Consider the following 17,913-nt stretch of genomic DNA (forward strand, 5'->3'; position numbering starts at 1 on the left):
TCCTTTTAAATTCTATGTTGGAAAGAGATTCAGTTTGACAGATAAATGAAGCTTGAATTGTAATAATATCTTTATTCATTTGAGCTCTTTAATTAAAAATTCAGTTTTGTTTCTGGATCAAATAAGTAGTATATGTTGATAGGATGACTGTAAGTTAAATATCCTTTATTGAAGACTGTATAAGTGTTGTAACAAGGTTAATTTTCTAAATTTTCATTAAAGTATAGTTGTGATTAAGATTGTCAAGGTAGGAAACATGGCATAAAGTGGGCCATTATTTAAATTTTATGGTGTTGTTAGCTAAGTAAAGAGTAATGTAGAAATATCAAGAAAACTACATTACTAACTCTTGTTGTTAAATAAGGTTAAGATGGTATTGATGGTATATTTTTATAAAGATAATAGATGTGTGTATAAACGTTGGTGAAAGGTGATATGATATAGCTTGTTACGATGTTAAAACGTTATGAATGTTTACGACATACAGTTAGGTTGCATGTAAGGTAATTTTATTGAATTAACTTGTATAATAATTCCTTTCCTATAAACTCGATGCCTATCTATCTTCATAAAACAAATTGACCAAATAATTAGGCTTATTAGATTAAAAGCGAGTATATGAGAATGAAACGAGATGTATAAGCACCAATTGCAACACTTTATATCAATGGTAATTAGAAATAGAATTTGTTAGTTTCATATACAATTTATTCTTTGGCATACATATATATGTTGTATTTGCTAAAAATCAAATTTTTATCCTTTCACTGTGAATTTGAATAGTCTTGGGATGAACATAATTAATACTCTTAAAAAATTGTGAATTTCTTTTAAAAGAATTTAAAGACATCCCTTGAATATGAATTTCTCAGTATTTTCATATAAAATGTGTAGATACAACAAACAATTTGTGGAAAAATCCCTAATATCATTACAAATATTTTGCGCAATTAGGGATACGTTCGCGTACCCTGATTATATTTTTAAAAGCAAAAATTCGGATTATGCGTACGCGCAATTTCGAGCGAATATTTAATAAAAGGATTTTTTCAAAGGCGTTAAATTAATTTCATAAAAACCCGCGATGTGCGGTTCAATATTTAAGAAAAACAAATATTCTTGATTCAACACAATCTCGAAAAATGATTGCTTAATAAATATATTATCAAAAGTTATTGTGTACACGTACGCGTGACACAATTCCGCATTTTTTAAAATTTATAACACGAATATACGTACGCGTAATTCGATTCAAAGAAGGGTCCTTAATCACAATAAGTAAAAGCGGTAGAAAAATCACGTAACAAAAAGTATTTAATAAAAATCAAGATAATTAAGCCAATAATAAAAACAGTTAAGCGACCGTGCTAGAACCACGGAATTCGGAAATGCCTAACACCTTCTTCCGGATTAACAGAATTCCTTACTCAGGATTTCTGGTTCGCAGAATAATAAACAGAGTCATATTCTCCTCGATTCAGGGATTAAAATTGGTGACTTGGGACGCCTTAAAATTCCCAGGTGGCGACTCTGAAACAAATAAACAAATCCCGTTTCGACTGTCCTTTAATTGGAGAAAACTCCCCACGCGCCCCCGCGGGCGCGGTAAAAAGGAGGTGCGACAAGTGCTATGGATTTTTAGGGTTATATCTTCAGGTAGTTCGAAGGATAATTTTGAGAGGTTGAAGTAACCATCCTGAATGATGGATTTTACCTTCATATCTTCTTCCCCTCTTAGAAAGGCCCATGGATACTATCCCTTAGTGTGTTCCCGTGGTTTATCCATCGTCTATTCCAAAGGTTTATGTTTTCCCCATTACCAATAATCTATTTGTTCCCTTTTTGGAAAATCTTGTTTCCTTTACAGATATTTTTCCGAATGTGCGAGGACAAAGGATTGGGAGTGGGTCTGTTGTTGTGGTTGGTTTTCCTATCATATTTATTGCGCAGAACTTGGACCCATAAGGCTTCATTGTTGTTAGAGTATCTCCAGGCTAGATTGGTGCTGAAGGCATCTTTTTTACAACTGGTTTTAAAAAGCCCTAGGCCTCCTTGTCTTTTTGGAGTAGTGACTTTGTTCCACTTAAGCAAGTGGAATTTTCTTTTTCCCTTCGTACTTCCCCATAGGAAATTACGTTGGATGGAATCTATCTTATTTTGGGTAGCTCTTGGTAGGTTGAAAATTTGCATGTTGTGGTTAGGAATGACTGTAAGGGTTGCTTTAATGAGGGTGGTTCTTCCTGCTAGGTTTAGGAAGTGGGTTTTCCATCCTTTTAGTTTGTTGTTTATATTATCGATAATGAATTGGAAGTCTTTTTTGGATAGCCTCTAGTTTGTCATGGGGAAACCTAGGTATTTACCTACTAAGTTTGATATTTTCATATTTAGGCACCTGCTGAAGAGAGATTGTTTGTCCGGGTGGGTGTTCTTAGAAAAGATTATTCTAGATTTGTTGAAGTTCATGGATTGGCCGGAGAACTTACAGAATTTATTCAGAGTATCTATGAGGGGGTCACAGCTTTTTGGATTGGCCTCCATCATAAGAATGAGGTCGTCAGCAAAGAACAGGTGAGATAATTGGGGTCCCTTTTTTGACAGGGTTATGGGGTCCCATCTACAATAGTCTACTTCGTGGTCAATGAGTCTAGAGAGCATTTCCATGCATATTATGAATAGGTACGGGGATAGGGGGTCCACTTTCCTAATACGTCTAGTAGGGGTAAAGAATTCTGTGCTTGAACCATTTATGAGTATGGAGGTAGATGTGGAGGATAAACAGGACATTATTAGCTCAATTAGGTCATCCGGGAAGTTAAGGAATTTCAGGGAGAATCTAATGAACATTCTAGTTTGTCAAAAGCCTTTTCTAAATCAATTTTAATCATGATTTTCCCTTTCTTCCCTTTGGAATTTTTGAAAAAATTCTGGACTTCATGCACTATTATGGCATTGTCTGAGGCTCTCCTTCCTTTTATAAAGCTTGTTTGAGAAGGATGGATAATTTTGTTGAGCAAGGGTTTTATTCTATTAACAATAATTTTTGTTACGACCTTATAGACAGTATTACAGAGGCTAATGGGTCTATATTGCCTTAAGGTTTCAGCATTCTGATGCTTTGGTATTAAACAAACGTAGGTACTATTCATGTCATCAGTCATTTTTTTCTTTGTGAAGGATTCTTTACAGAAGTTGACCAGAAGGTTGCTAGTTATTCCCCAAAATTTTTGGTAGAAAAAAAGGTGGATACCATCCGGTCCAGGTGCCTTTAGTGGTTTAAAAGAGAAAAGGACATTCTTTACTTCCTCCTCATCAGGCTCTCTGGTGAGGGGGAATGGTCAGTTGGGGTAATTGAGGATAGGGCATGCGTGTATATCAGTATTTTTTGGGAGGAAGTATGGTTAGTGGTATATAGATTTTTATAGAAATTTGTTATGATATGGGTAAGTTCCTTTGGGTTGTGGAACTAATTACCAGCCTCATCTCTAATGCTAAAAATCCTATTTTTCCTTCTTCTTTGCAGCGTTGTGAGATGAAAAATTTTTGTATTGGCATCACCATCTTGGATCCACTGGATTCTAGATTTCAGTTTCCAGAATTCCTCTTCCAGTTTGAGGACTTTTTGTAATTCTTCTAGTAGTTCATTTTCTAAGTTAGACATGAAGGTGCTAGTTGTGTAATTTGGAGATTTTTGAATACCTTCTAGTCTATCTTGGATTTCGTTCTTTTTTTAAAGATATTTCCAAATGTATCTTTATTCCAGGCAGTGGCTTTGTTAGTGAAGTTGTTAATAGCAGTTGATATATTAAGCTGATTTGCCAGCAGTCCATTACTAATCCCTTAAAAGTGGGATGGGATAACCACATGGTTTCTAGTCGAAATATATTATTGCTACGGCTGAGTCTTTTGATAATGTCAAGATGTATGGGACAGTGGTCAGAATGGGTTCTTATGAGATGTTTTACACAAGCTTCAGGAAACATACTGATCCATTCACTATTGGCTACAAATCTGTCAAGTCTTTCCATAATGAAAGCATTTTTATTCTTTTTCCTCTTATTTAACCAGGTAAATTTTGGGCCTTTAAAACCTAGGTCTATTAATTTACAAGTATTAAGTCAATTAATAAACTTAGAAATTCTATTGTTATTGATAGGGAGGCCTCCAAATTTCTCGCTTGCTCTAGTGAAATCATTAAAATCTCCTAATACTAACTAGGGTCCTTTATAGTTGCTAGCAACTGTTTTTAGGTTATTCCAAAGAGTAATTCTTTCCTCTAGTAAGCTACTATCATAAATAATTGAGCATAACCAAGTTTTAGGAAGGATTTTTACCTTCACCATAGCATGGATTTCTTGATTTGTTCCCCCTATTTGGTCCACATTGACTTCATCACTGTTCCACATCAGTGTCATTCCTCCCGAGTTTCCTTGTGCCGCAACCTGTGCTAGACCTGAAAATCCAAAATCCTCCATGATGACATGATGATCAGATAATCTTATTTCTAGTAGTGCAACCACACTAGGTTTGTGATAATCAAGCATGGATCTAAAGGCTCTTCGGAAATCAGCATTCCCTGCTCCACGACAATTCCAAGAGATAAAACTCATACTTATGTTTCTATTGTTTGAACTCATCTCCCGGTTGGGAGGGGAGTTCCCCCTGCTCGATATTCCTTCTTGGCTCATCCAAAAATTGGAGAAAATTGTCAGGACCAACACCATTGCATATTGGTAGATCCCGGAGTCCTCAATTTCTTTATAGTTATTGAGTATTTCCTCAAATCCAGCGGGCAACTTAAGATGAACTTTTTTTATTTTCTTTCTTTGAACACTAGGATTTTTGGTGACCTTAGTACTCCGTGTTCTACCACCCTTTCCATTGGACTGTCTTCCTCTTCTTCCTCCTACTCTCTCTCCATGTTAGGTGGGTAATTCTGGTGTATAGGTGAGGGGGGTGTTGCTGGGGTGTTGTGGGCAGCTTGGTGGCTCGGTATTAGACCATGCATGTTTGGGGTCGTGCCATGCATGGTCTGGAATAGGGGAGCTGGGTTTGGGGGAGATTGGATATTTGGGAAGAGGGGTGAGTGTGTGTTGAGAAGATTGAATGGTTGGCGAGGATTCCATGGTTGTTGGTTCTGCCATGCAAGATAAAGCCATGGTGATGGCATTCCTTGATGAAGGGTTAGTGCATGGTTTATCCAAGGATTGTTTATTATGTTCCCCATGGCTATTCTCATCCCTTCCGCTATTATTTGAGCCGAGTAACATGGGTCCTCTATTTGTATGATTATATCCTCCCCATTGATCCTTTAGCTCATGCTTAGTCCGTGTCCTATTAGACCTTGTTCCAACCAACTCTTGGGAGTGTGGTTTGGTTGAATTGGTAGGGTTGTGAAGAGAGTTGGTGGGTGGGGTGGTTGTGGAGTCGATTGGGGTGGGTTGAAGGCATGATTGTGTCTTTGGTGTTGTTCCCGTATCCAAACATTCCTCCTTGTTCTTACATTTCTCCTGTGGTAGTTGTTTGGAAGCCTTGGCATTTTTGGTGGAAATGTTGTTTGAACTTGAGCTTGTGTTAGGATCACTCTTACTGGTCGAGGGAGGGTCTTGTATGGGTTTTAAATTGTTAATATGGTTTAATGAAGTAACCAATAGATAATTTAAGAGGCTTGGCTCATTAATGTGGTCATTAATTCCTACGACTGGGGTTATGTCAAGGGGAGTGATTTGGTTTGAATCTAAGGACATTGGGGAGGGAGATTGATGTGAGGGACGAGTAGGTTCTAATGGAGAAACCTATTGCTTGTAGTTGTGTAACCGTTATTATTTGATGTACTAGAGATGGTAGAGCCTAGTTGTTGACCTAAGAGTTGTAGTATAGTTGATGGGACTTCATAGTCCATAGAGGAAAAGGGGGACGGGTGTTTTTGTACCGAGATTTCCGTGACAAAGTTGTTAGCCTCGTTTGATGGGCTGGTTTTGTTACTAGGTAGGGTAGCAAGGGTTGGATGATATTCTTTTGTAGGGCTAAGGTCTTTGTCCAGGGGTTTATTCATGTAAAAGGGAAGGTCTTTGTCACTTGTAGAGGGTATCATGGTTAGAGTAGTTGATGTAGTAGCAGACCTATGATTTGCTAGGGACTTTTGGGGTAGAAGGGTTTTACTATTGTGTTGAGACAGGATGCTTGTGGAGGGTGTCTTTTGTCCGGTGGGTAAATGCCCTAAGACCTTGTGAGAGTCCATTTTCATCTGAGGGTTGTTCAAGACATGTGGGCTATGTTTTTCAACAGTAGGATGCATGGGAGGTTTGGGATTCAAGGTACTATGTTTTTCCAGGTCCAGCTTCATTTTCCTTCTATGATGAGAGACTATGGTCCAATTTTCAACCTTTGTAGCGATGGACTCAATATCCTGTGGTGTTTTTTTGGTATTACTGGGCATGGTATTATTATTTTGAGTCTCTATTATTTTCTTTAGGCAGGATATTAAGTTGTGTCCTAGGCGTTCGCAGTTTGTGCATAAGACGTTGAAGCCTTTATACGTTATTTTCTGGTAGTGTTTACCCAGTATTATATGAGTCTTTAAAGGTTTTTCGATTGGTACTAGGATGCATAGTCGAGCATATTTTCCTCTAAGGGCTGAGGAGGTGCATGTGTCAATACGTATGAGTTCTCCTAGCTTGTTCCCTATTTTTTGTAGGATTTCATAGTCATAAAATTCCGTAGGAAGTTCAGGTAGTCTAGCCCAAATAGCCGAGTATGTTAGTGAGGCTTCCGATGCTACAAATCTAGGCTCCCATTTTCTTATGGTGAGAAACTGGTTTCCTATGAACCAAGGACCCTCGTGAAGAGCTTTATTGTAATTTTCTTGTTTGTTAAATTTTATAAGATAGTAGTCGTATCCCAGGTCGATAAGGAAAATAGTTTTGTTTGGCTTCCAAATCGCTTGAAGCTTACGTTGAAGGAATTGTACCCAACTCTTTTCCCAAAGACCTTAACTATAAGGGCTATTTCCCAGTTCTTATATAATCTCTCTTTATCTTCAGAGGTTATGGGAATGAACATATCTTCCTCTTCTTCGAGGAAAGGATTTTCAGTTTCATCCGTGGTTAACAGGTCCATGTTTATGTCATTTTCGACGCATATGTTGTTTGAAAGGTTGCTGGAAGTAGGGTTATTGTTTAGTATGCTTAGGAATGATGGTTTTTCTTTATGGTATTGCACAGTTTCCGGTGGTTGAGATGTTTTGGTGGTATTAGGGTTCATGCTTGTTTGGGACGTATTTGGATAGGTAGAGTTGAGGCTCATGTTAGTTGGAGATGTGGTATCTCCGCTCATGCTGTTTGATGAAGTTTCCATGTTGCTTAGGTCATTGAGTGGGTGGGCATGAGAAGTATTGAGGAGCATATCTTAGAGTTTGGGGAAGAAGAAGATGGAATTTGTTTTTAGAGAGAGGCTAGAGTTTCTCACTCTAACCCATTTTAGCAAGTGTCAACACATGATTTCTTACGGAGCTTGAAAGAAAAAAAATGGAGATAAATTGGGATGAAATACATACACGTGCGCCATTTTCAACTTGAAAAGTTTAGTTCACTTAAAACTAAAAATTTATTTCATGGTCAAACTTCAATATACAGAGTATTGCGCTCACGTAATTTTTACAATTGAAATTGTATATATATATATATATATATATATATATCAGTCTACGTACCTATTATTTTATTGCTACAAACTAAAAACTCAATTTCTCACCTATTTCTATAAAGCTAGAGATATTAAGCACCTTATACATCCACCCCCTTTCCCAATTCTGATCATTTCTGTAGGATTTGTAGATTGAAAAGTCAACGGAAGGCAAAAATTAATACTACTATATACTATATATTAATTTCTTCTTGTGAGCAGAGGCGGATCCAGGATTTCATGTTTATGTGTTCCTGTCGCAATCTCAAATTAATATACAATAATAATTGGGTTCACAAATAGATATTTATAAGGAATTTTTACCCTATGCCACATATGAAACCTTATTACCCTCAATGTTTAAGGTTAGATATAATTACATTTAATATACTAAATTACCATTATATACCATAATTTAAAATAGGGATATAATTAATGGGGCATTTATATGAGGCATAATTATAGGACCGTATATTCCCACGTTTCTCTTTCCTTTCAGCTCAACCCCCCTCCCCACGTTTTACCTTTACCCGTAACTCCCCCCCCCCACCACCACCACCACCACCACCACCACGTTTTACCTTTACCCTTCACTCCCCCACGTTTAGCGTCTGTTTTCTTCTTTACAGAACAAAAGCTACCCACGTTCTTCATTATTCTCCACTTAAATTCACCAAATATTGAAGTTATCATTCTACAAAATTCGTTCTCATCTTTAGTCAAGTTGAAGTTAAACCATGAAGAACATCAAATCTCCCAAAAAAATAACTAAAAAATCTACAGCAGGTGATATCCCCTCTTTCGATTTGGATGTTTTAACACCAAAATCACCACAAAAACAAGTAAAATCTACACATGCAATGGAACCTACTACTCACAGTTCATCTCTTAGACAAATCCGTGCCGAGATGAGAACAAAGCAAATGCACGATGTAGATGTTGGAGGAAGTGCTACACCAGACGGCAAACAACTCAAAAGAAATGGGAAAGAGGTATGTGTAGATAACGACTTTGCTGAAGATGTCCCTAAAATTCCAACTGTTAAAAAACCCAAGTTGTCTCCACCTTCCTCAAAACAAAAAACGAAGAAACAATCCAAAAAGCTCCCAAAATTGGTTCAGAAAAAAAAATTGTTGAAGGTAAACATTTATTATTTTCGTTTCTAGTTTTTTAGTTTTGTTTTGGATGTAAAAATCTCTGTTTTAAGTGTTTTGGTAAATTGTAGATTAGTTGTCTTAATTTTGTAGATTATTTGTAGTTGTGATTTTCTACAGTTTATAATTGTAGTTATTTTGTAGTTATATTGTCCTTAGCTTTTAAATTTTGAAACAGAGCTGTAGTTACTTTTTTCTTTCTGCATTTTTGTAGATAATGTTTATATTTGTAGATGTGTTGTAGTGTTTTGTAGTTATATGTGTGGGTAGGCTGTATTTTTTTGAAGCAGATTTGTATGTATTTTTTCTTCCTGATTTGTTTTTAGCTATTTGTGTAGTGATTGTGTAGTTATATGTAGATAATATGTAGATTAATGCTTCATTTTTATGCAGTTTACTAATGTGAAATAATTTATCATTTTGTGCAGAATGAACATTATTTTGCCCCGCATAATGTGGATTATGGGGTGCTTAGATTCCACACTTTAAAGCTTTTTAAAAACACTTGTTTTGGTTACTTACTGTCTCTCCCCTCCATTTGCATGCAAAACCAAGCAATTCATCTTCTGATGAAGTATGAACTGTCTAAGTCTAATGAATCATTTTTTTCAGTCCACTTGAAGGGGGAAAATTGAATTTTATTGAGAGAGTTTGGTTTAATTACTGGTTTAAATTGTGTGAATCAGTTTACAGATTATGGATATACTTCTAGTTATGTTAGCAAGTTAATGAATAACTATTTTCCTAACAAAAAGAGAGTAGAGAAGTGGTATTTGAAAAACATAGTAACAAATAGATCTTGGATAAACGATGAGGATGCAGTCAAGTTGTGCATTTTTTATCTTTTTGAATTTTTTGTTTGCCCTTATGACAAAGACCATGTATATTTTATAGACAACTTTAGGTCCTATTTGGTAGAGTCTGGTCAGTTTGAGTCATACTCATAGGGTATTAAATCGTTCAATCAGGTTATGGAATCCATTAGGCATCGTCTAAATCCCCGTTTACATTCTTATCTCATACGAGGATGCTCATTAGCCTTGCAAGTATGACTTTATGAGTGTTGCTCGACCGTCAGCACAGAGCTTGCTACGAGGTGTTCTGACTCAATACCTCGCATATTAAGATGGTCAGTTACTAAGGGGCAGATTTTGTTAACTGCCTTTGAAGAGAAGATGATCAAGCCTGAGTGGATTAAGGTATTTTTTCAGTTTTTTATGTTGCTACATTTACCTTCATAATATCTATAATTAATCTATATTTTCTGCCTTAGTGGAACTAACTGTTTTTTTTCATCATTCAGTTCACAATCATTGTAAGCACGTGATTTTTGCCCTATATAAGAATTACTCCCAAAATTCCAAAAAAAAAAAATATAAAACAATTTTTGTTTGTTTGCAATTGTTGTGAGTTTTGTGTTATTTTCCGTGTATTGTTCGCATTTTTGTCTGCGCATGTTTATTTTTAAATTAGTTAAAAATACAAAAAAAATACATGTTGCAGGCATCTAGGAATTAATGGTACATTTAGGAATTAATTAACCATAATTTGGTTTTTAAAAGCGAAAATCACAAAAATAGGCATTTTATTCTATTTTGTTGTCATGGTAATTTTATTAAATGTTTTAATTCGTGTGATAACTGTTGTTAGGTGTTAATTAATATTTGTGTAGTTTAATTTTGGTTTTTAGGAATTTTTGTTTAATTATAAGAAGGAAAATATCGAATTTGGGCCAAAAATTCAACTGAAAGCAGGCCCAAACCAATACAATAACCCAATCCAAAACCAGGCCTTCCAGGGACGCCCCCAAACGACGCCGCATAGGGCGTTTGATCTGATCCGTTCATCCATACTCATCCAACGGTCCACGATCGCGCTCGTAACCTGACTTGCTTACCCGGGTCGACCTAGCCCCTCATTAAAATCAAACGATCCCGTTTCTACACCAAATGACCCCGTCCTGTCCCTCACCAATTAATCCAAGCCGTTGAGATCATTTGATCTAACGGCTCAAGTTAATTGCCACGTCCCATATATAAACCCCTCATCACACCCAGCGCCCCCTATCCGACCCCCCCCCCTTTCCATCGTCTCTCTCAAGAGACTAACCTAATACCCTTTGCCAAACCCTAGCGCCGCCATTCCATACCCTCACCATAAACCCAGCGGAAATGATGTCGGTGACCACCAAATTAACACCCCTAGTGCACCTCGACCCCCTGGACACGGATCTGCAAACTGTTGGGTTCGAATCAACCTACACCGTCTCGAATCTTCTTCTGAAGATTCGAGCCAAACCCTGATCTACACCAACCCACCCAAGATTCACACCAGTCATTACCCTGCCCTTACTCGTGACCAAACCAAGTTTGGTTTGGTCCGAATCTACCCACAAATCCTCAAGCCCCAAATCGGACTGTTCGAACCCTAGAACACAAGAACTTTGGGAATCCGGCCAGTTTAAACGGAGGATTGGAGTCTAATAGACCTTAATCGAAGTGTTCTTAGTTGAGAACACCTCGATTAAAGTCTGTTCGACCTCAAATGGTCAAATCCAGTTCAGGCCTGGGTCGTTCGTTGTTGAGCTTCCACAGTGAGTTTTCCTTTTTCTTTTCTATTTTGTTTGAATGTCGTTTGAGTTTGTTAACATGTTTAGTTAGTTTGTTGGTATTTCTGATGTGTTCTTTCAATTTCCTCCGTCTTCGTAAGACCTTTTTATTTGGTTGACTATTCTTCTGTTTATGGTTTAATACTTATGGTGATATACATACTCGATTTGATCAGTGTCGTCAAGTGTTCTATTCATGTTGTTCCTCTGTTTTGTGCAAAGTTGTCTGAAGCCATTTGGGACCCTGTTCGTATTATTTGTTTAATCGACTGATTGTTCTACGTTATAATTAGTATAAGTCGATTAGATAAACGTCGTCGATTAGTTTTATAGGACTGAATGTTCAAATGTCCTGATTCTGATAAGCTTCATATGATTGATCGAACCATTGTCGTTTAGCTGATTGTTTGAAACTATCTGTGAATAGTTTGTAGCTGCAGTATAATAGCTGGAACTCAGTTTAGGATAGTTTGAGTTTGAACTTTCAGAAGTTCAAATTTCAGGCTGTTGAAGCTTAGGTTAAAACAGTAACAACATGGGTTAAAAGGGGTAGTTTGGCGTTTGAAAAGATCAGAAAATGGTTAGTTTAAGTTGGGCTGACAGTAGGGTACTGAAGTATGATTAAACTAATACAATAGTGGGGAACAAAACTTGATGGCATGAGATGTTAGTTGAGTATTATAATAGGCCCATAACATTTGAGTAATAATAAAATAAATTGATGGGGGATTAGCTGGTTGTTGTCAGCTGCCCATACCACCTTGGGCACAAAACACCTGATAATGGGAAATTAAGGGGTATAGGCAGAGTTGAGGTCTGAAGGGAACGAGGCAGTCTGGGGCTTGCCTATATTTTGCCTATAAATAGGCTCATTTATAACAGAGTAGAGGGTTGGACATCAGAAATTGAGAGAAATGGAGTGTTAAAGCTGAAACTCCACATAAGGAGTTTGAGGCTGTTTTTCTGGGGTGTTTGACAAAATCAGAAATTACTGCTTTCGTGCACCAGTCTGTTGTGTTGGGACACTGTTGGATTCCTAGTTTCTTTACTTGTTGAACACTATTTCTGTTGGTTTGAAAGTTCACTGATTTTCTGTTTGGTTTAAACCTGTCGCTGGTTCCTCCTACTGGTTATTATTGGGTTTTCCTGCTGGGTTTGTTTGGGTTTCAAAAATCTGACTGCTGGGTTGTTTGCTGCTGAGTGTTGCTTTTCTTGTTGCTGTTGTTGCTGTGTATGCTACTATTCCACTGATCATTCCTCTTCTTCTTTTGCTTTCCTATACCAGGTACACCACTGATACATTGTCAATGTAAGCTGAAAGTTGAAATATGAATACAAAAATGAAGAGTTGAAGCTATTTTTTTTGCTGAGTTTTTCGAATTTGTTTCAGTCTGTATATTGAACATTAAAGTTGTATATATAATAGTTCATATCTTCTATTTAGGATAATGAAGGCAGTCACCATGTATAATTAAACCTCGCGTATGGTTACGTGGTATCACCTTATGCATGTATGTTGGTAGATAGAAAAGAAGTGAGAATGTAGTAAGCGATATCTGGAATTTTAGCTGTGTTTGTGATTAGCATATCTTCTAACGCATGTTAAGTGTTAAATGGTCCATTGCTAGTTAATCTTACTCCATTTAGCAGGCTGTCTCGCTATAACTTGCAACAGTACCATTAGAATAAAATAACAACAGTTTCCATTTCAACCTTATAAATGTTGGGCCTGAGTCGAATGAACTAACAGGCCCTTATAGAAAAAGAATGGCCCAGGTCCAGTCCATACAATGTGCGTTGGGCCTGGGCCCATGATATCTAAACGACTGCCCAGGCACGCGGCCATGTTTCGAATTCGGCAAATCATATTTGGGACCCGACTATAACTATCTTGTAAGCATGTAAATAAAGTTGGACCGTTCTTCTTCTTTCATTATTAGAGACAAACTCAATAGAAAACATAGTCTCTATAGGACGACCTTTTAAATAAAACGAGACGAGCCTCGCCAAATAAAAATGCAAATTGCGGGGCCCTCAATAATTGTTCATAATAAATACTTAGAATTTGGGATGGACTGTTTAGTGAATTTCACTGTCTTCTTCAAAGATAATAACGCGTTAGACTATTTAGGCGCGATTTAATTAATCTTACCTTCTTAAACTCGGGTGTGCATTTCATGCAACCCAAATCCAAATCCCAAAACATTGAATAAAATATGATCCGGATTGTGGGTGCATTTCATGTGACGCAATCCAAAGACATGTTTTTAAACGATGTTCACATTCCTTAAAAATATAATGAAAGCGGTAAAGAGTTAAAATTTGCACATGAGCTCATAATTGTATAAAATCAGATAAACAAGCCGAATGTGACAGTTGAGCGACCGTGCTAGAACCACGGAACTCGGGAATGCCTAACACCTTCTCCCGGGTTAACAAAATTCCTTATCCGGATTTCTGGTTCGCGGACTGTAATACAGAGTCATTCTTTTCCTCGATACGGTATTAAATTGGTGACTTGGGACACCCTAAATCTCCCAAGTGGCGACTCTGAAATAAATAAACAAATCCCGTTTCGATTGTTCTTTAATTGGAAAAACTCTTTCACCCCTCACGGCGGCGAAAAAAGGAGGTGTGACAGCTCTGGCGACTCTACTGGGGATTCAATACTGACCCAGAACCACTGGTTCAGGGTTAGAAATTCGAGCTTAGAGGAATTGTTATACTTGGTTTTATCTGATTTTGTTACATGTTTAGCCTCAATGTGCTAATTGGTTGCCTTTTACCGCTTTGATATTATGTGAACTGTATATAAACTGTGCCGAAACCCATCTCCTCTCTGAGTCTTCTGAATCATGAAGAAGGGTGTACTTCGTACAACTTCTTTTCTGTATAGTGTCAAATCCCAATTTAGAACGAGGTTCGGACAAGTTGCAAAGCCGGTGAAGCTTCTGTATTCCCGGTACGCTGCCCCCTCGGCTCGAGTTGTCCGCTCGTGTAAGCCAGGTCTAGAACAAACACCCAGGTTCTGAACCTAGAATAACTCAACTTCATGCCGGATCCCTAATAGGAACGCTTATCTGCATCATGTGTATTTTTGACTTAGGGGACTCAACACAGGGGTTGGGTCCGTCTAGGAATAGCAACCTGAAACAGAAAAGACCATCTTGATGCATCCTACTTACTGCTTGTGCATTTTATTTTCTTTGGACTTGCATGCTGACCGGTTTTGAATATTGGAAAAAATTGAAAAAAAAAAAGAAAGAAAAATAGCAGTGTATAGGGTTAATCTTCTGCTTTGAAAAAATAACAATGTCCAAATAGTGTCGAAACTCTGCCGAAATTTTAAAAAAATATTTTATTTTAATAGTTTGTTTTACTAAAAGCAAAGGAATAATAGAAAAAGAGTCTTTATTTTTGGAAATTGATCGCAGAAAAAGAAAAAGAAAAGAGTCTTTTAGTTTGGGAAAAATAGGTTGTGTTATTGTTTGTTGAAAATAAAAAAAAAGAGTCGTTGTTCTGTCTTGTTTTCAAAAATAGAAAAGGAAAATAGTTTGTCTTGCCATGAAAAATAAAAATGAAAAAGAGTCTTATTTTTAAAATAGTTTATGAAAATGCAAAAAATAAAAATGAAAAGAGTCATGCTTTGAAAGTGGTTTTGTTATTTGCTGCCGAAAATGAAAAAAAAAGGGGTCCTATTTTAAAATAGTTCAGTTAATTGGGCGAAATACGCCGGTTTGATTCTCACCGGATGTGAGATACGTAGGCAGCCCTAAACGGGTCCAACCTCCCCTTTTGCTAAAATAACCAAAATATGCCAAATATTAATTTCATCAGAAAAATAAATCGAGTCAGGCTGTTTGGCCATAAATAGCCGAGTATTCCCGAAAGGGACGCCGGAAGGCTGAATTTGCACAAACGACCATTTTTGTGATTTTTTTACCGATAGACCTACACAACAAAGTCTTCGTCCCCGAAGCGCTGAAAGGCCCTATCTGAAAAACCAAGTCCTTCATTTTCAATTAAATAATAATAATAATAATAATAATAATAATAATAATAATAATAATAATAATAATAATAATAATAATAATAATAATAATAATAATAATGGAATATAGATAGTTTTGAGTCGAATAAAAGTTTTTCTTTCTTTAATCACCTTAATAAATGTGCAGGATGAGCACAAATCAAAATGAAATGTTCTCAGTCTTTAGAGAGGTCCCTCTACAACTCCACATGTGGTGGAATGATCTGGAAGGCGATAGTAAAGAGATAGTGGGAAGAATTTTGGGAGGTTTTGTCAATCTGCTGAATATCAAGCCAAGGACAGATATCCTCGAGGCTCTAATACCGTTCTGGGACCCAACCCGCAATGTATTCCGTTTTGTTGACTTTGAGCTTTCGCCTACACTAGAGGAAATCGACGGATATGCGAGATTGAATGGGAAATTAAGAGGACAATATTTACTTTCACCAAGACCAGTATCTCCGCACGGGTTTTTGGATTTGCTAAGCATTAGTCGGAAGGTGCAAAATAATGATTTGTCGAGAGGATGTTGTGCTCTCCAATTCTTATATCAACGGTATGGTACTCCTCAGGGTTTTGAAAAGCCGAACCTCGGACTAATTCATGCTGGGAACAGAAACAAGTGGGAGGCGAGACGTTCTTTGGCATTCATAACAGCATTCCTGGGAATCGTGGTCTGTCCCCGCAATGATAAGAAAATAGAGATAGGCCTTGTAGGGATGGCTGATGTTGCAATCAAAAGAACTAACAGTACTGTGGTTCCTTTGGTTTTGTCCGAAATCTACCGGGCTTTAACTATATGCCGAGAAGGAGGCAATTTCTTCCAGGGATGCAATCTGTTACTCCAGCTGTGGATGCAAGAATACCTCTATCACCGAGTGGGATACACTAACCACGGATTGACCGAAGAAAACTGTATCAACGGTTTTGAGAAACGGATGACAGGCGTTGTATTCCCCGAAGGTGTCGAAGCATGGCTTGCACGATTGAGGTCAACAACAGCCGACCAAATTGAATGGGCATTTGGGTGGTTGCCCGATACTGAGGTAATATACATGGCGGCCAAGGAATGTCATATTCTTTTGATGGGACTTCGCAACATCCAACCATATGCTCATCATCGGGTATTGCGACAACTAGGAAGATTTCAAGTAATTCCCACTGATGAGGATCTAAGCAAGCACGCCATTAAGCTGAGCCCAGGAGCCGTATTCCCCGAAGGAAAAATTAGAAAGCTGTGGCATGAATGTAGATTCCTTGAGCCCAAGACTATGGTTCGAGAACTGGCTAAGGGTGAGGTAGACCCAAAGTACGATGTTTGGTTCGGGAGAAGGTTCCAGATTCGTCAGAGACCTGCTAAAAGAGCTCATGTCCAACAATTTATGGATGATTTGCAGGAACAGTGGGGCTAGTTAGTAAGAGAGGAAGGCTACCGGGCTGAAATCGGAAAGCTTAAGCGACAAATTGAAAGGCTTATATTTGAGAACAACGTGCAAGTCGCCTCAGAGCAGGGTGAAAAGAACAAATTAGCCAAAGAAAATCTGGCACTGAAAGCCCGAATTCGCCAAGTCAGTAAGAGTAACAACGACCGACAAAAACGTCGTTCCGATGAAAGGTTGATAGCAGAGTTGAGAAATCAAGTCAGCAAAAGCCGAGAAGACTTGGAGAGATCCGAGGCTTGCATAGCAAGAATGCGGGTCAGATGGGCAAAAGGATCAATGGCACGGAGAAAGCATCTACAACAAGTCATAAGGGATTCTGAAATAAGCATTGGACTGTTGAGAGAAACAAACTCCACTCTTCAGGAGCGGGTCCTTAAACAAGCCCGAGATGTTCGGACAGACAGAAAGCGCTGTTATGATTTAATGGCCAGAATGGAAAAACGAATGGAGAGGTTTCAGGATCGACTCACCGACAATGCTCAAATACTGGGACTAAAGAACCGGCGAATAGAGCAACTGTTCGTTGAAAGGGACAACATCCAAAGAAGGATTGATGAGACTGGGCACTACATCTACATGAGTTGCGTAGCATGTGAGTAAATACCTCGTGATACCCTTCTTGCCTCCATCATGGGCTATGTCCACCGGATCATGAATGAGTTGAAGAGCTTGCAGAGAGGTCTTACACCAAAGTCCACGGAAAGGCCGAATGATGCCTCGCGAGCACCTAAGTTGAAAGCGTTAATGTATCCCTAGTTCGAGTTTTGTTTGTCGGCTTTATGGGTCCATTACCTTCCCATATGTTGTTTTTTTCAAGTCATGTTAAGAATTTTAGAACCTGTATTTTGTTATTTCTTCATTTTAAATTAGTAGTTTGTAATAGCAAACTTTGGTTATGAATTGAATGATTCCAAAAGAATTTTGATCTTTACTTTGTGGCAGAACTATGCCCGGTCTGATTCACACGGGGACGTGATACGTAGGCAATCCACATAAGAT

At 37.8% G+C, this 17,913-nt stretch overlaps 1 protein-coding gene across 1 annotated transcript; it reads left to right on the forward strand.

Moving 5' to 3' along the window:
- The first annotated feature begins 8,540 nt into the window (after positions 1–8,540).
- LOC138869681 (uncharacterized) lies at positions 8,541–17,514 on the forward strand. Its single transcript, XM_070147322.1, has 2 exons — positions 8,541–8,819; positions 16,885–17,514. Exons 1-2 carry the CDS (start codon positions 8,541–8,543, stop codon positions 17,512–17,514), a joined length of 909 nt encoding a protein of 302 aa, XP_070003423.1.
- Positions 17,515–17,913: the final 399 nt, after the last annotated feature.

The sequence above is a fragment of the Nicotiana sylvestris genome, chromosome 5 (assembly GCF_000393655.2).
Source record: "Nicotiana sylvestris chromosome 5, ASM39365v2, whole genome shotgun sequence".
NCBI classification, from domain to species: Eukaryota; Viridiplantae; Streptophyta; class Magnoliopsida; order Solanales; family Solanaceae; genus Nicotiana; species Nicotiana sylvestris.